Source organism: Mytilinidion resinicola, assembly GCF_010093595.1.
Source record: "Mytilinidion resinicola strain CBS 304.34 unplaced genomic scaffold BDZ99scaffold_16, whole genome shotgun sequence".
Classification (NCBI taxonomy): domain Eukaryota; kingdom Fungi; phylum Ascomycota; class Dothideomycetes; order Mytilinidiales; family Mytilinidiaceae; genus Mytilinidion; species Mytilinidion resinicola.
The window spans coordinates 860,502-876,322 of record NW_022985452.1 but is presented as its reverse complement, the minus strand read 5'-3'; the positions used below and the strand labels follow the sequence as shown (position 1 = coordinate 876,322).

General features: G+C 50.0%; 8 protein-coding genes across 8 annotated transcripts; 3 read left to right on the top strand and 5 right to left on the bottom strand.

Annotated features, from left to right (window-relative positions):
* Window positions 1-145: 145 nt before the first annotated feature.
* Window positions 146-1,819, bottom strand: BDZ99DRAFT_523902 (Prp19-domain-containing protein; the record flags this gene model as incomplete). Its single annotated transcript, XM_033725848.1, has 5 exons — window positions 146-603; window positions 652-1,115; window positions 1,163-1,595; window positions 1,648-1,692; window positions 1,747-1,819. The coding sequence occupies 5 exons, from the start codon at window positions 1,817-1,819 to the stop codon at window positions 146-148; spliced, it is 1,473 nt and encodes a 490-aa protein (XP_033573421.1).
* A 193-nt stretch (window positions 1,820-2,012) lies between these two features.
* Window positions 2,013-3,560, bottom strand: BDZ99DRAFT_466028 (uncharacterized protein). Its single transcript, XM_033720678.1, has 2 exons — window positions 3,185-3,560; window positions 2,013-3,136 (listed from the first exon to the last, which is right to left on the bottom strand). Exons 1-2 carry the CDS (start codon window positions 3,311-3,313, stop codon window positions 2,288-2,290), a joined length of 978 nt encoding a protein of 325 aa, XP_033573420.1. The 5' UTR covers window positions 3,314-3,560; the 3' UTR covers window positions 2,013-2,287.
* A 139-nt stretch (window positions 3,561-3,699) lies between these two features.
* Window positions 3,700-5,166, top strand: BDZ99DRAFT_449205 (uncharacterized protein; the record flags this gene model as incomplete). The annotated part of the gene is made up of 3 exons (XM_033718105.1): window positions 3,700-4,006; window positions 4,212-4,642; window positions 4,691-5,166. Exons 1-3 carry the CDS (start codon window positions 3,798-3,800, stop codon window positions 5,164-5,166), a joined length of 1,116 nt encoding a protein of 371 aa, XP_033573419.1. The 5' UTR covers window positions 3,700-3,797.
* A 596-nt stretch (window positions 5,167-5,762) lies between these two features.
* On the bottom strand, window positions 5,763-6,451 carry BDZ99DRAFT_501283 (uncharacterized protein; the record flags this gene model as incomplete). Its single annotated transcript, XM_033723797.1, has 2 exons — window positions 5,763-6,102; window positions 6,175-6,451. 2 exons carry the CDS (start codon window positions 6,449-6,451, stop codon window positions 5,939-5,941), a joined length of 441 nt encoding a protein of 146 aa, XP_033573418.1. The 3' UTR covers window positions 5,763-5,938.
* A 1,443-nt stretch (window positions 6,452-7,894) lies between these two features.
* BDZ99DRAFT_95248 (uncharacterized protein) lies at window positions 7,895-9,457 on the top strand. The gene is made up of 2 exons (XM_033729064.1): window positions 7,895-8,426; window positions 8,615-9,457. The coding sequence occupies exons 1-2, from the start codon at window positions 8,129-8,131 to the stop codon at window positions 9,313-9,315; spliced, it is 999 nt and encodes a 332-aa protein (XP_033573417.1). The 5' UTR covers window positions 7,895-8,128; the 3' UTR covers window positions 9,316-9,457.
* A 436-nt stretch (window positions 9,458-9,893) lies between these two features.
* BDZ99DRAFT_95242 (uncharacterized protein) lies at window positions 9,894-10,749 on the top strand. Its single transcript, XM_033729063.1, has 2 exons — window positions 9,894-10,025; window positions 10,086-10,749. The coding sequence occupies exons 1-2, from the start codon at window positions 9,987-9,989 to the stop codon at window positions 10,677-10,679; spliced, it is 633 nt and encodes a 210-aa protein (XP_033573416.1). The 5' UTR covers window positions 9,894-9,986; the 3' UTR covers window positions 10,680-10,749.
* A 623-nt stretch (window positions 10,750-11,372) lies between these two features.
* BDZ99DRAFT_95208 (uncharacterized protein) lies at window positions 11,373-11,980 on the bottom strand. The gene is made up of 2 exons (XM_033729062.1): window positions 11,876-11,980; window positions 11,373-11,716 (listed from the first exon to the last, which is right to left on the bottom strand). Exons 1-2 carry the CDS (start codon window positions 11,882-11,884, stop codon window positions 11,414-11,416), a joined length of 312 nt encoding a protein of 103 aa, XP_033573415.1. The 5' UTR covers window positions 11,885-11,980; the 3' UTR covers window positions 11,373-11,413.
* Window positions 11,773-13,643, bottom strand: BDZ99DRAFT_95204 (uncharacterized protein). The gene is made up of 7 exons (XM_033729061.1): window positions 13,446-13,643; window positions 13,248-13,391; window positions 12,975-13,139; window positions 12,806-12,919; window positions 12,579-12,755; window positions 12,373-12,527; window positions 11,773-12,295 (listed from the first exon to the last, which is right to left on the bottom strand). Exons 1-7 carry the CDS (start codon window positions 13,593-13,595, stop codon window positions 12,076-12,078), a joined length of 1,125 nt encoding a protein of 374 aa, XP_033573414.1. The 5' UTR covers window positions 13,596-13,643; the 3' UTR covers window positions 11,773-12,075.
* Between the last annotated feature and the right edge of the window lie 2,178 nt (window positions 13,644-15,821).

The following is a 15,821-nucleotide window of genomic DNA, read 5'->3' as shown; positions in this document are numbered from 1 at the left end:
GGCGAGACAGTCCTGCAGTTGTGCATTCCAACTATGGCATTCCAACTATTCCGTGCCCATCGCATTTGTCTGCAAGCCAACTATCTGATATATTACACTCGGAAACTCCATGCCCAAAATCACTTGACACGCCCTTTTGCCCTGTTCAACCCAAGATGCTGATGGCGCCCTCCGGCGTCAATACAACCAGAGAAGATGCGTCCGGTCCCCACTGTAGGTCCTTGGCGGGAATAGCCTTCCTGAACGGCTCTGACCAGCTCTTTGAGGACTTCACATACTGCTGGACCGAGACGCAGCCTGGCCCTGCAATCGCGACAAATTGTCCGGTGTAGTCCCAGTGCACGCTTTCGACGGGACTTCCAACATCAAGCACCTTGATGGTCTGCATCTTCCGGAGATCAAAGATAGTCACGCTAGTCTGTCCCTTGATAGACGAAGCAAGCCAAGTGCCGTTCTCCGAAAACGAGAGACTGTTCGGCACACCGCCGGCGTCAAACGAGGCGGCATTAGCTCCGGTCTTTACGTCGAAGAGCTTGATCTGCCCGTCCTTCCCACCTACTCCGAATAGATGGCCATCTGGATGAAACTCGCTGCACAAGATTTCTGGAAAAAAATTAGTGACTTACAGTATAAAAAAGGGGTTACGCATACCTGTGTCGGTATAGATGTGTGAAGCAACCTTCATGCTCGTCAGGTCGTAGAACATGAAGCTCTTATCCGCGCCAGTTGATGCCAGGATATCTCCGCTTGGGTGAATTGCCAGCGACGTGGCAGACCCAGCATGAGACCCAAGCTGTGCAACCTCTGCACCGTCTTCAAACACTTTTACTGCTCCTGCAGAGGTCGCAACAACCTGGCGCGGCCCCCACCATGCTGTCGCCGTCACCGCGCTTCCACACTTCAGAGCATGCACAACCTGCTTTTGTGATACGGAGTATACACCAGCAACACCATCTGCTCCGCCGAAAAGGGCAAGATCTTTCTCCTTATCGACAGAGACGATGCTGCTACCGGGATAGAGCGGTTCGGAGGAGTCCGTGGGCTCAAATGCTTCAATCGTTTCCGCAGTGGCCCAGCCATCCGGAATAGGCCGTTTGCGCCGTGTGCTCGAGAGCCTATGACCGTTAGAATGTGCCCAAAACAACGTTCAGACAGGACGTACTGTTGCATTGTCTCGTCAACCTTGGCCGCTAATTCCTCAGACAGTTCCTGGTTGTCCACTTGCATCGCATCAACATTTGTAGCCCCGCTGATCGTGACATTCGAGAGCGCCTCTCGAGCCTCGTCGCGTTCCCTTGTGATCCTCGCAATAACCCTCGTGGCTGCATCGTTCTGGTATAGCGCGGTGCTAAGCTCTTTTCGCGTTTGTGATAGCTGTTGCTTCAATGTGAAGGTCTCGAGAGCGATCGCGTCCCACTCGGCCTGGAAGGCGGACAGAAGTGAAGGAATAGAGGTCAGGGTTTGGGGTCGAGGTTTGACGACATGAGATGATTTGAGTTCAATGAGGTCGTCCATGGAAAGATCTTCGCCCGTTACTGGGTCCGTGTGGTGCTCTGAAATATGCGCCTCGATCAAGCGCTTCTCGAAGACATTGCCTAGGTGCTGTCAGATGCGATCCAGACTCAGAGGGCAAGGTTGTGTACGAACCGCTCTTGCGCGAAGCTACGGGGAATTGGGGCGCTTCTCCAGAAACTAAAGAGATTGTCAGCAAACGGCAATAAATCATGCGCATAAAGTGGTACTCACTGGCGCAAAGCATCTTAGCGGTGGGTTTTGTACGAATGTTCGAGGTTGCAGCTCCAAACATCGTCGAAGCCATTTTCTGGAGGCTCCGAGCAGTTTTTCCGACCCGACAATCCACGTGACTTAGACGTCTTTCATAATAACACTTTCTTATGCAATGAAGTCATTTGACGAGTAGCTACTTCAAATTAATACAATGCCTCGTCAGAGGAATTCGTGCACTCGTTTACCGCTGCGTGAGAAGCCTCAGAGTATTTTCAGCATACCGAATGAGAGAGAAACTTGGCATTTTGGACAACTATTCTAGTAAGTTCGCGAGGCTACCCCAGACAGTATCAACAGTGTGTACGCAGATTGGAAATGCATACACTGCCCCAGGTATACATTAGTACGTTGGAGTCCCACACGCAGGCGCAGGAAAGTGTACACATATTTTTGCCAAGGCACTGTAGGCTCGAGTCTGATGCTAAAATTACAAAATCTCAATCTTCCATTTCCTCATCCTCCTTCTCCACCGCACCCGCAGCATGTTCCCATATATGCCCTAATCGTCTGTCTTTCCTTTGATCTTTCTAGCGCCTTTGCCTTCGCTCTTGCGGGAGCTGCTTGGCTTCTTGTAGCTAAGCAGCTTGCGGAGCTCGTCTCCGAAGACCTCCATCTTTGCAGCCTGTTCGACAGCGTCCTCTTCACCTGGGGTTCGCCAAACGGTTCGTTGGGGAGTAAATTCGGCCAAGCTGATGATATCCACGGCAGCATCATAGTTTCCTTTAGCCACTCCAACGGCCTCGAGCCAGTGGAAGCCGTCGCGATAGACTTGTCGTGCTACTTTCCGAATGTTGTTGCCCCAGCCGATACGGCACTGAAAGTGCAGGCGTTTCAAGTTGACGGCACCGGAGAGCATAGTTAGTCCCGGATGGTTTAGGGCTTTGTGGGCTTTGGTGTAACCCCAGCCGTGGATGGTGACATCCTCCAATAGCTCTCGAGTGCGTGGCCTAAGGTCGGCCATGAAAGAATGCAGGGCGGTCGTGTCTTCGAGCATGAACTTGTTGCTGTAGAGGATCGGAAGCGCTTCTGTGCATATCTGGCGATTGACGGCCAAGAGGGAAGGGACAAAGGATACTCGTCCACTGGGCTCTTCGTTCTCATCTTCATTCGACTCTCCGTACAGAACGCGGTGATGGTATCCTCCACGTCCGAACGGATCGTTGATCGCATTCATCGAAGGGTTGCTGCGGATGACCACACGACGATAGTGTTCGGTCTTCGAGATTAGATGAACTCCGTTTCCGTCCACGAGAGCGTGTTCGTAGATGATGTTCCGAAGCTCGGCCGGGAGAGATAGAAAGGGAAATATTTTGCGCTTCGGAAGCGGTCTGGGCTTTGCCTTAGATTTCTGAAGAGGGTCAGACTCGTCTTGAAAACCCGGCACGTTGCTTCAAACCTTGTTCGCAGAGAACTCCTCGACTTCCTGGTCCGATTCATACAAGTCATTGTCGTTGCCTTCATAGTAATTGACTTGAGCTCTCTTGCGCTTCGGCTGAGAGCGTGTGACAACCTGAACGTCCGACATGATGATTGCTGTGATTGGGAGTGAGGTGGAGTGTAGCAAACGCGTTGTGATGCGAGAACACGAAATGAGAGCGATGTCAGGTGGATTAAGTAGAGGCTGGCAGTGGCAAGGCTTGTGAGGATTCGGTTAGCGTAGGCGACCATCAGGCATCGAAGGCCGGCCTGGGACGTCTGTCGAGGCACCAAGTCTTGGTATGAGGCTGCGCCGTCAGACTATCATCGCGTGACGAGGTTGATACCAATCGAGCTGCCTTATGAGCAGACGGGACGGTGATGAAAGTGAGAGCAGAGACGTGGCGGCTGAGAGTGAGGGCTAAGAAAAGAACAGGTGCGCGCTTGGACCATTTAAATTCTCCTCGCCGCGACCTCACCTGCCAGATCCATCACCATCCCGTAAACCTCTCGTTTCCCGAAACCTTTCACGGCTCGAATGAATGCATCATAACGGGGTGCCTGTCGAATAATAATGAATTATAGACTTTGCCATGGTGCAAATTGCTTCAATCGACTCTTTAGTCCTCGACCTACCACCAAGCTGTGTGGAATTCTGGCCTCATGATCCCGAGTACGCCGTTGTGGGAACTTACAATCTCGAAGGAAGCAATCCCAGCGAGGAACAGACGGAATCAGTATCAGAAAAACCGCAGTCTAGAAATGGTAGTCTGATACTCATACATGTTCATGGGAGCTCCGTGTAAGTGACGCCCCCAAATGTTTCAGGTAGCCGGGAAACCAAGGTCTTGAATATCTTCAGCTTCAATGTTCAACCTCAAAGCCTTCTTTCCTACTTCCGCACCATGTGGTGTCTATGAGCCAAATCATGTCATTCCCATGAATGAAGCGGTTGCCGACGCATTGTTCTTCGAATTCTGTAGAGCTTCCGCTGATTTCGATTCAAGCAGAATTCTTCAAACACTTTCTACGCCCTTCGCCATTCTAGATGTTCATTTTGTTCCTTCACATCTTGGGAATCCCTATCTACTTGGTGCAGCATCGTCTACAGGGTCACTGGGATTGTACGAGCTTAGAAAACCGGATTCGAGTGCGTCACCTTCCGAGCTTCATCCACGACTAGAGCATGTGCGGACCTTGCAATACGTTTCAGAGAGCACGCTAATCACTGCTTTCGCATGGTATCCTACCTCTGCAGATGTTGTCGGCATCACCCTTTCGAGCGGCGAGGTAATGGTATGTTCTACTGAGGGAATCAATGCTCAAGCCAACATCATATCACTACCTTCGCACGATCTGGAGGCCTGGACGCTCGCCTTCCAGCTTGATGGCAAGGGATTGCTCTCCGGTGGTGATGACAGTGTGCTTCGGTACTGCAGTCTACCGAACATTCCATCAGTACAATCCACACCGGTATTCTTCGAAGAGATATTCGATGAGGACACCGGCTCTAGAAGTACCTGGATCGACAGAAGAATTCATGGAGCCGGCGTCACCGCAATCTTGCCCTTGGAGAGAGATATCTTCATCACAGGAAGCTACGATGACCACATTAGAATCATCCACGCTCCGCTAGTTGGACGAAAGACTGTGCTTGCCGAGATGAATCTAGGCGGAGGGGTATGGCGATTGAAGGCCCTGAGCCAGCCAGCGGCTGCCCTGGCGGAGAATTTTGGGCCTTCGGTAGAGGTAGTACTGCTTGTCAGCTGTATGCATGCCGGTGCCAGAATTGTCAAGATCCTCAAAAATTCGGAAAAATGGCGCTTCGAGGTGCTGGCCAAGTTCGAAGAGCATAAGAGTATGAACTACGGCAGCGACGTGCAGCCTAGTCATCACGGAGAGAGCAGAACTTTCATCTCGACGAGCTTCTACGATAAATTGATATGCTTGTGGCGGTTTTGAGACCGTTAAACCCCTGGTACATACTCTCTTTAGTACAGTACCAAGACATAAGTTTGCGCAGTCCTGGCGACTATTTATGGTACCCTAATAGACTCTTAAAACTCCAAATACATTGTAAAATTAACACAGTGGAAATCAGACTACGTTTTGATGAAGCTAATGCCTGCTAGCTAGGGAACCTCTTACAGTGGTGTCAGGCGACCAAGAGTGGAGCCAGAGCAGTGTGATACCCGTGTGCAGAGATTTATGACCTGGTACTGATAGATTGCATTATCATTTAGCACAGCTTGGAACGCCCCAGTGCTCTTTGAAAATTCTAGAGGACGCGAAGTTTCATGCAACAGGGGCCGAGCTAGTTGGATATGACGTCCGAGTCCGTATGGCAGCTACCTAACGAGGAGATTGGTTTGAGGCGATTATAAAACTGCTTGGAGGATATGCGGGCCGGGACGGGGTGGTTTGGGAAGAAGCTGTTGATGAAGAGGTAGATGTAGAGAGTTCGTATACTGTATCTACGCTAACGGCGGTCTACCAGTCCAACCATAGACATTCCTAGCCCGGATCTAGGGAGCGCAAGTCCTTCCCCCACATTTCCAGCATTCATAGATAACAGAATTCCCGCCTAATGGCTGAGGCTTTGACATTTTGATGGCCCAATCAATGCTAACTTCAAAAGGATTGAAGAGCGGTTGGTCCGGCTTGGTGGGAACAGCGAAGTCGTTGAAAATGTTGTCAGTTGGCAAGGCTAGGTAGTTATTTCTCATACCGTAGGTCAATGTCTCTTGGTAGTGAAGCTAAAAGGCGTATTTTTCTCATCCACGAAAGGAACCGGGAATTTTTCGATCGCCTCGGATTGTCCCCCATAAATATCCTGCTCGAAAAGCGAGCGTAAATTGCTAGCTTCGCTTGTAATATTGACTGCTTCGGAAGACGACCCTATGGATAACGATATATCTTGACTCGGTTAAACATAAATGTCCTATAAAGTGGTAGGCATTTTAGACTTACCTTGGGCCCGGGGATGGATCTTTTGTTCATGCTCGACCATCTTGTCTGTTCTCGCAGTGGCATATATGCAATGCGGATATGAGCACGTCTGCTTTGGGCCGTGAATGGTCTTTTCATGGCGAATGAGATCATACACTCGCGTAAATGTCGAGCCACAGCTGGACAAGGCACAGATCCAGCGGATGCTATGCGAGTGGTGATGCTGTTGCCGATTGTGACTGGGTGCTTTTCGTGCTTTTCTCGTGCTCCGGCTGTGGGATTTCTTTGTGTGAGGCATGGTGATTGAGCAATGAGAAACCTATAGGTAAAGACAGGTTTCACGCAAAGAAACTAGACATTCGAAGATGGACCTGATCAAGTTTCGTACTTAAATACATCGATGCTGAACGGCACCGTTCAAAAATTCGCATTAAGGCGGTCGTAGAATTAGGAGGCGGTCTTCCCGCGCAAGATCTTGTCGATTCTACATGGCGGGCCATGTAATGAATCACCCGCGCGGCGGTCTCCACATTCAAGGAATACAAGCGAGGTGGTCGTCCTAAACTTGAAGGTGGTCTCTCTAGTATGTAGTGGAGGCGGTTTTCACCTTTGTAGGATTGCTTCGTATTTCGTGAGGCTGAGATAGGCGGTCCACTATGTTGGGATAGGCGGTCCACTGTGTTGGGATAGGCGGTCCACTATGTTGGGAAAGGCGCGGAGACCGTGCGCAATAAAGCTATTCCGCAATAGAGGACCGCCCACTTGAGCCCTCACGCCTGCATGGCGCGGACGCTTTCTCTCCACCATGCCACGATCCTCATTAAGACCATGCTCCCCTAATCATGTCATTGTATCATACATGACACAGGCACGCTTCCGGCTTGAAGAGAACGTCACAGCAGTCGCCTAGAATATATCCTCAGCCTTGTCCATCCCCATCGTGCGGAACGAGTCTCAAAAGAGCCTACCGTATAACACCAGCCATAGCGAAACACTCTATTTTTGCTCTTTTCAGATACAGTTGTAATTAGCCCAATCTCCACGCTGAGAAAAAACCTCTAACTATGCCATATAAGAAATGACTTCTACGCATTCTACAGTACTAGGCCATAAGTTTGGGTACACGGATATACGACGGCTTTGGCTTCACTCTTGCTCTCTCGATACCACTGTAAGGAGTGCAATAGGTAACATGTCTACAGTGGGTCGAAAGGGAGTCTAATTTCGACTGCGTTGACCTTCACGTCGTATTTGAAGTTTCAAAGGCCTATCGGGTTGCCCCAGCCAGTTGCTAGGAGTATCCAAACTTATGTCGTGGTACTGTACCACATGAAAGACATCATCTAGTTCACAGGACCTTCGGTGGCCACCAAGCTGATACAGCCGCCCTCGTATGGCTTCTCCCGTGATCTCTGGTGTTGGTATTTATCCATGTATGCGGCACATCTGTCGTACTTGCGCTGACCTCGCCAGATCTCAACGATCCCTGGACTCGATCTATCTATACTCAACTCGTCGAGTTCAAATTCGACCTATCGAAGGAGTATTGGAGTTTCGAAATCCCCACAACCTTCCAGTAGAGAAGCCTCCTGTCTCTAGCTCACGAATTGGAACTAGAATACGAGTATTCCCTAGCCTTCAGGTCTGCCCGGATTAGCTGTACCACACCATTGCCTTCTGGAACTGGAAATTTCTCCTTTTCTCAACTATTCCCTGCAAATCATGCAGACGATGCGTTCGGTGAATTTATAGATTTTTCTGCAAACCCTACGCTTGACGAAGCTTCTTCAGAACAGTCAGGTGTTTCCCTGCCACTTCCGGGTCAAGTGGACTTGGAACAGTACGACTCATCATGCGCGTTTGACGAAGGACCCTTTCGTCGACAGAACTATTCCCTTCTGGAGTCGGAACCCAGCTATGACCATCTATCAGCGTTTAACAATCACCCGGATGCTAGCACCGTCAGCTCATTTGGATGTGGATAGTCTTCTCCTTCTTTAGATACTCATGTCTCCCAGAGTTCCACTCCTCTCGTCCCGCTGCCCCAAGCCAATATTCCCTTTACTTCGCCAGCAGCCTGGCCGATGACCTGGCAGGATCCGCAGCTGAACGGGGAACGCACCCAACCTTCACCTCTAGCAACACACACCCAGGAAGCACACGCTCGGAAGGCTTGATCGATCCGATTAGGAATGCAGAGAATAAATTGGAGTGCCCGCATTGCAACAAGACGTACCTCCTCTTGAGGCATTTAAAGCGCCATTTGCTTAGACGTAGGTCGTCTCTTTCATTCTGTACCCTTCCAATACATCTTTCCTGTCCACTCTCTATTCACAGTCTTATAATCTCTCCTACTTATACGTACTACGATCACGCAACCTACTCCCGCCTTCATTCACTTTCTACTCAATGCTGTTCAAGCCCACCCCTCTTCTCATTGATGACTACTAATTTGTGTCAGATATGGGAGAGCGTCCTTACCAATGCCATCTTTGCAAGGATACGTTTCCGCGCAGTGATGTTCTGAGGCGCCACTTCCAGAAATGCACAATTCGTCGCGGTAACCCAGCCGGCCAGAATTATCTTGCGAACTCGCAGTCTCACCTTAGCGAGATTCCATTACCAGGGGCCAGATTGGAGGCACAAAATCCTCCGAGTAAGTCGTCGAATACCCTTTCGCCTCCTTTTTGCTCTGCATCCTTCTCAGATTCTATGACCAATCCCGATAATGCGCTCCCCTGGGTGCCCGATGCTATGACGGCTCGATCGACTACTAGTCGACCCTCTAGTCGTGCTAGTTCCGCAGGCAGCACACAGAGCCAACGTGGGAGGAGCCGTATATCTACATTCTTCCGCAGGTCATCAAGTGCACACAGCAAAGCCAGCTCTGGCTACGAAGAAATCGTTTTGGACGCCAATCCTACTCGCTCTTCTAGCCAAACTTCGGCCTTATCCGGGCGTCGTGGTCCGACGGGCAATTTGGCAAAAGCAACGATGAACGCAATCAAGAAAGTGGGCGCATTTTGGCGGTGTAAGATCTTGAGGAAGACTGTAAGTGCAACAATAACTCGTCAGAAATCCGTGTACACTTTTCTACCGCTGCTTGAAGCTCCTCGATGCCGTTTCTGGTTTTCAAACTTTGTTGATTGGAGCAATCAGTAAGCTTGCCGAACCACCTCAGGTAGTGGCTGATGGAAGTACACAGTGAGCTGTTCTGTTCGTCACTCTAGTTTCTATAAGCATGTTGGAGCACTACGAGCAGTGCCAGAACAGTGTACATGGATCAATAAAGAGGCACTGTACCAAAAAGCTTTGTACTGACTAGCTATAGTGCGATCCTGAACAGCTTTGTCTCGCATGTCCAACACAGGCGCGTGGATCTCACTGGCGAGATTTTGGTTGCAGACGTGGAACACTTGAGGAGGAGATTTCTCCAGTTGCCCTGTGTCCGCACGCGATTGAAAATATGGGGCTCCAGGATACCGGATACTTTCATCCAATAACAGGACTTCGAAACGAATTGGCAACGAAGGAGACCGAGAAACGCGACCACGACATAAAGAGACTGATCACATCCATTGATCGAGAGAACCTAGATTCTGGCGACGCTGTCCCAGAACATATGACATGCCTTCGAAGGGCTTAGTCCAAAATTTGCACAGTTCCGAGCCCATAACAAATCCGCCTCACTTGTCTCAGACACATCTCTCAATTGCCTCTCCGCCGCTCCAAGAGTGTGTGTTGTCTACCGCTGGGAATTAAATCACCGGCCTACATCTAAAGCCATTTTATTGGGCCCGGGCATACCCCATCTTGAAGACCTTGGTGAGCTAATGGGCCTTGCTGCCTTGTACCAGGAAAGTCATAATTGTGTGAGTAGAGTTTTCATGGCGCCTAAAATGAGAACAATCACTAACAATGTATCTGAGAAGGATCGATTGATTGGCCGACCACTTAAATGCATGCGGAGCTGCCTCGAAGTCTTGCGTTTTAGTACGCCAGCTCATCACCTCCACGACTTTTGCAAGAGCTCCATTATTTGCACGGTTGAATGTGTCCGGTACTTGGAGCACCATCTGGAGAACTATGTGATGGAGCTATCTCGAGTTTTTTTCAAGAAGAAAAATCTAAGAGGAAACCTTGATTGGTGGCTCCCTGCCTTCTATAGTCTCTGTATCCAAGGTTTCGTAAGAAGGGCACTTTGCCACATCCTCAACAGTGAGGACTACCATAAAAATATCCAACGTTCTATCTCCGCCACCCAATACCTACATATCGCCGTCCGGTTGTTCATTGCTAGATCTGGTTTGTATGACCCACTAGTTCCGGGGAGCCTAGATGAGAGCCTAGGCGCGGATGAAACCACCATTCACAACTACCAAGCTGCTCAGGTCGCAGTAAACTGGTCTTCTTGGGCATCACATGATATCTGGAACTCTGGCAGCTTTCTCAGGTACCTGTTTGAAGACAAGGGTGGTGTTTTGCCCACCAAGGATGATACCACTGTGGAGAAATTACGAAGATAGAATGAAATTGTATAGAATGCAGAGTTATACCCAATATAATATGGAACAAGCAAGTTTGGGACCACTGGAACATATCCTCATCTGTAGCTACAATAGAGCCAATCAACGCTTCTCCAATGGGTATAGGTTTCCACGTTTCTTTATGGTAGCTTGGTACGCAGCAAGCGTAGTTCAAGTATGTACTTTGCCTTGCCAAAAACCTGGGCATACTTATTCACCACCGACGGAGGTGCTTCAAGGCATTCTAAGAGTTTTGATTAAATGTAAAGTCCCTGAGAGCTTGAATCAGACACATTTCACACGCTGATAGTCGGCCTACTCGCCGCTGTTTGTGGTACTTCAACACCTCATCATAAATCAGGACGAGATGAAAAGAACGGCGTGCCCAAACTTGTGTCATAGTATTGTAGCAGTCCTCAAAGGCCGAATTCTAGTGGTCAGGGAAGCAAAGGGGTCAGTGCGGTCGTTCTTCACGTGTTGCGACCGCGTGAAGTCCTCCAGGGGTGCTTGAAAAATCAAGAGGAATGTCACGTTTCGGAAAGCTCGAATTGAAAGGCTTGAAATTGAATTGCTTTCTAGCTTCAAGAGGCCCTTTGGAGTCTTCCAACATACTCGGAATTTCCAGGAGGTGTTGTCATCTCCTCGCATGCTAAATCAGACGTGCGTTTTCCTCTTGGCTTATATAGTTTTTCTTGTCGAAGTTGGTCCCTCTCCCAAACCACCTCCCCCACTCTTCATTTACGACAAGAACCATACCACTTACAGTCATCTTCAAAGGCTCGAAAGATAGCACTAGCTCCACAGCCGCAACTTTCAGCATTTCGGCCTGCGGGGCTGCGGGGCTGCGAGATTCGCCTCCAGCGCCAAGTTTCGGCGACGGTGGACTTGCAACTCGGATTTACGATCCGGCGAGAGGTCAAGCTAATGTCGGATGTAATGAAGGGTGGAGGGTATGCAGAGTCTTGTGAAGAGAGGGTGAGAGCGGAGACCGAAGTGGCTAAAGTAGTCGAAGTAATCGAACTGGTTGCGGTGGCCGTCTGGGAGCGCAAAGTTATGTAGTTAGCCGCACACAGTTAAAACATTCCAGTTTCTAGCGTCCAATTCCACACGCCAGATTGACAATCCTGCACAGATGAGATTTCAATCTCTCATTTATGATACATCCGGGAGTGTTTCGAGACTGTAGCTTGACTCACAGATTGCATTCCCAGATTACCGTGGATACGGAATCCTCATGTATTAGCAGAAAGGGGGAAGGTTAGGGCGGACTCAAACAAGTCCAATTGACCAAGCTCGCCATTGTTCGGGATGGCTCATCAGGCCACCAGAGACCTAGAAGAGAGGTCAACATTAGCATCAGGTATTATGTATAAATATCTGTCTTGGTACTGTCCTTCTATAAGGGAACCTCTACTGCGTGCAACACCTCTTCTATAACATCTTCCGCAGTGACACCATCCAACACGGCCTTTACAGCATCTAATGAACTTCCCCACTGCATGCTTCGCTCGTTCTCTGGCGTGGTAAGCACGATTCTATGCCGGAATATCTTGCTGGTTGCAAGGGTGACGAGAGACGGCGACGCGTACGTATAACCGTGAAGGGGCGCGAGAGCTCTGTAATGAGAATGATGGTCAGAATCCCCATCCAACCATAATGGGAGAATATCGACACAGCAAGATTGGAGGCTTACCGGACTAGCGCGCTGAAATGTCGCGTAGAGGCTGCGGAGATGCCTCCTGCAACGGCGCGATGTAATCTCAAGAAGACGATGATGTTGTGCATATATGCACGGATTTCCGGGCTTATGCGCACCTCCGCGGTGGAAGCTACGAGTGCATTAAGGTCCTGGAGGGTAGTTAGCAAGGTTGGGCGCGATGTTTAAGACTGGATATTTACATCTTGCGAAAAGATCGGCATCGTAGGCTTTGAAGCAGGGAGTTTCATTGGGGTCGATCGGATTACCGATGAAGCTGATGTGCCATCCTCTGAAAAATTCGCGTTGGCTAGCAATTCCTCCAGGTTGGGAAGGCCGTCCTCGGCGAAGTGCCTGTGCGAAATGAAGAATTGATCGTTCTGTATGACTACTTAGATCTGCTCGTTGAACATATCGAAGATAGGATTACCAAGTGTTGGATGAGCTTGAATTCGGACTCAGAAGCATTCAAAGCTATGAAAAGAAAAGGCTTTGGTGCTGCGTGAACTGCTGTTCTCGTGAATACTCTCTTTCCACGTATGAGCTGCGAAAAAAGTGAGCATAGGGTCATATTTACATCGCCTTCGGATGAAGCCTACCTCAAGAGCCTGAATCTGAACTTGTTGGTGAGTCTCGTTCAAGTTCTTTGCAATGACGATGTTGGCGATCTTCCGGCTGTCTAGTGGGTTGAAGGCCCCCGGCGACCTTGGAACACGCTTCTCTGAGTGCCTTATTTGATCCGAAATTGAGAAGGACGAGAAATACTGGATGCATGGATTAGATACTGATGTTGGTTTGCTAAAGCGAGCATTCGGTGACAGAGAGGATTGGCGTAAGGCTTTATCCAAGGATCAATGAGGAGAAACTCTTACATCATCGTTAGATCTTCTCCGTTCACTGAAATCGAATCTGTCATCGTCTTCGGTCACGAGAATGCCCTTTCCGAAGTCATCCAAAGTGGTACTTTCCGAGCAGTTCAAGACGCAGCATGACAATCCAAAGACATCGGAAGACACCTTTATGCGTCAGCTAGAACCTCATTTCTTCGTTCAATGCCTGGATATATTTACAAGTTGTATCTCCCTCTCAACTCCATCGAGTAGCCCCTCTTCGGCCTCGATGATGCAATGCTGGTCGGCGACAAGGCAGAGGAGTGAGGCGAGTTCAATGTCACTCAGAGACTGAACCCGTTCGACGATGGTGCCGGCCACATGGTCCATGGGCGCTAACGTGGCATGAGGCTCTGCTACAGCATCCGGTGGGGAAGGTCGGGTCGATGGCGATGAGTTGGCAAATGCAGAGGCGCTCGAGCCAGATGCCGGACTCGCGCTAGGGCGGGAAGAGGCATAGCGGCAAACCTTCCGCGCACTCCCTCCCCCAAGACGTCCAGGCAACGTCCAGGCTTCAACACCACGATTCGCCTCTGACCGCTTCTTGACCTACTCTATCTGGTGGCAAATCCGACGATGTCGCCACTCGCCCAGCGGAACACCACCATTGAGAGTCCACAGCACCACCACGGGCACGCGTGACGGCCCAGCATTCACTTCCCCTCAAGACCTCTTCCGTCCTATTTGACGCGTCAATTACTTACCATTACACTTGAACGCAATTCTTTGTCTCACTGTTCGTGCTACGCATACTTCAAGGGCCGAGAGGGTGCTCAGTACGACTACTCTCCTACGGGGCATTCATCCATCAATCGCCAGTGTGAACGGTAGCATCCGGCCGATGACTAACTACCTCTCACGATCTTGTCAAAGTTGCTTCAAGAAACCCCATTGATGGCATGGATCGTAAAGCTATGGAGCGAGCTCCCAATGCGGCTCATTGGTCGGCCCTGGGTATCCGCGTTGACCGGAAGCAAAAACCTTGGGCGCGGCATGCGTTTTAGATCCCTTCGTACTCACCGCGTCTCCTCCAAGGAGATGGAATCCAACGAAGCCAGTGGCTGCCGTGGCGGAGTAAGCTCTGATTCCTGGAATGTCCGCGCCAACATCCGCACTAGTCCCATTGTCCTGTAACCGACTACGCCCCGAAAATATGCAGTCGCAGTTCAACACCGTCGGAGGTGGCCAGAGAGCTGTCGCGCTTGCTAAAGCTGTCGCTTTGTAAGACTTCTTGATGTGTTAGAGGACCTCAAGCTGTGCTAGGCAAGTGTGCACGAACCCAGAGAGGGCGAAGTTTCAAGGGAGTCTGTCGTCAGACGGATACAATATGTAGGGCTGGTTGGCTTGCCCGACAAGGCGCCATGCAGCTGATATCACATGAAGAACGGGCTAGTCGGACCAAGCGAAATGAGAGAGACAAAATGTGGTGCCAAGCTCGTGACCCGCGTGTTGCTTATCTCATATCATCTCTCTCCCCCGACTCATCGCCACAGTTCCATTCACACAGTTCATGATGCCACATGACACCTCATACCAGCGCTACATATTGTCTCCTAGATATTGTCACTTACCTTCTAGGATCTGTAGCGATGCCTTTTCCTGGAGAACGGGACGCTCACACACCTTCGAACTGTATGGCTTCACGTAAACATCCGCGCGGCAACTCTAACAATCCTGCCGCTGTGTGGCCAAAACAAGGCAAACAAGAAAGTCGTTCAAATTTACCTTCGCCCCATGCCACGTCAATTGCTTGCTTTGCCCAAGATTCTGCGGCGGTGGCGGGTCAGCGAGTTCAAATCGGAGTCGACACCCCATTCACCCACCTAAGAGTACCTAACAGATTGATTTCGGATCCCTTACATTACTTGGCCTCTTTTAAGTAACCGCTCCATGGTCTTTAGGGTATCGTAATGACGCTTGTTCAAGTGACAACGTACGGAACGGTATCCACCCGTCGTGTCACTGTACCTAACGGCAGCAGCACACCGAAGCAGGTGTCAGACACCAACTTCGTGGCCGTCATTTCATTCCATAATGCGGAACGAATCCATTTGGCAGCAGATTCGTCATTATCTGTAAAGAATGCGCCCGGCGTGCACCAACCATCACATCTCCAATCGTCCAACACGAACCCTGGCAAGTGTTAGCAAGAGCCGCAATCTCCTACTCATACATCCTAAACACTGTCAATCTCTATTACCATAGTTCACATGGTTTATGTTCTACATCGTTTGACCCATCTTTGTCGATGACCGATCCTAAAAGGGGCATAAGATGCTGGCTAACACTTTGCAGGCCATCGCGCTGCTCAGGAACCGTCGCCGAGCTGCAAGTTCCACACGCCACTTCTTAACCGCGTCTCAACCGTTTCCGATACCAAAGGGCTTGATCCGATCACCCGCTGGAAGTCGGAGGGACCTTCAGACCAACCCGCGCTCTTCTCCAGGCCGGACAACGGAGAGCTGTCAACCTCAAAAGGCTGCTCATGCGACACATGGTGGGAATGTGCTGGTGGATTGACTGATATTGCGATGGCCGGTTTGGATGATGAACACT

Excerpts from the sequence above, each read along its gene's own strand:
- BDZ99DRAFT_466028 (XM_033720678.1), bottom strand. The coding sequence starts at position 3,313 with ATGTCGGACGTTCAGGTTGTCACACGCTCTCAGCCGAAGCGCAAGAGA. Across the intron at positions 3,137-3,184 it reads AGGAGTTCTCTGCGAACAAG|AAATCTAAGGCAAAGCCCAG; the intron begins GTTTGAAGCAAC and ends GACCCTCTTCAG.
- BDZ99DRAFT_95248 (XM_033729064.1), top strand. The coding sequence starts at position 8,129 with ATGTGGATAGTCTTCTCCTTCTTTAGATACTCATGTCTCCCAGAGTTC. Across the intron at positions 8,427-8,614 it reads AAAGCGCCATTTGCTTAGAC|ATATGGGAGAGCGTCCTTAC; the intron begins GTAGGTCGTCTC and ends AATTTGTGTCAG.
- BDZ99DRAFT_95242 (XM_033729063.1), top strand. The coding sequence starts at position 9,987 with ATGGGCCTTGCTGCCTTGTACCAGGAAAGTCATAATTGT. Across the intron at positions 10,026-10,085 it reads ACCAGGAAAGTCATAATTGT|GATCGATTGATTGGCCGACC; the intron begins GTGAGTAGAGTT and ends GTATCTGAGAAG.
- BDZ99DRAFT_95204 (XM_033729061.1), bottom strand. The coding sequence starts at position 13,595 with ATGGACCATGTGGCCGGCACCATCGTCGAACGGGTTCAGTCTCTGAGT. Across the intron at positions 12,756-12,805 it reads TCAAGCTCATCCAACACTTG|AACGATCAATTCTTCATTTC; the intron begins GTAATCCTATCT and ends GTAGTCATACAG. Across the intron at positions 12,528-12,578 it reads TGCCGATCTTTTCGCAAGAT|GACCTTAATGCACTCGTAGC; the intron begins GTAAATATCCAG and ends ACTACCCTCCAG.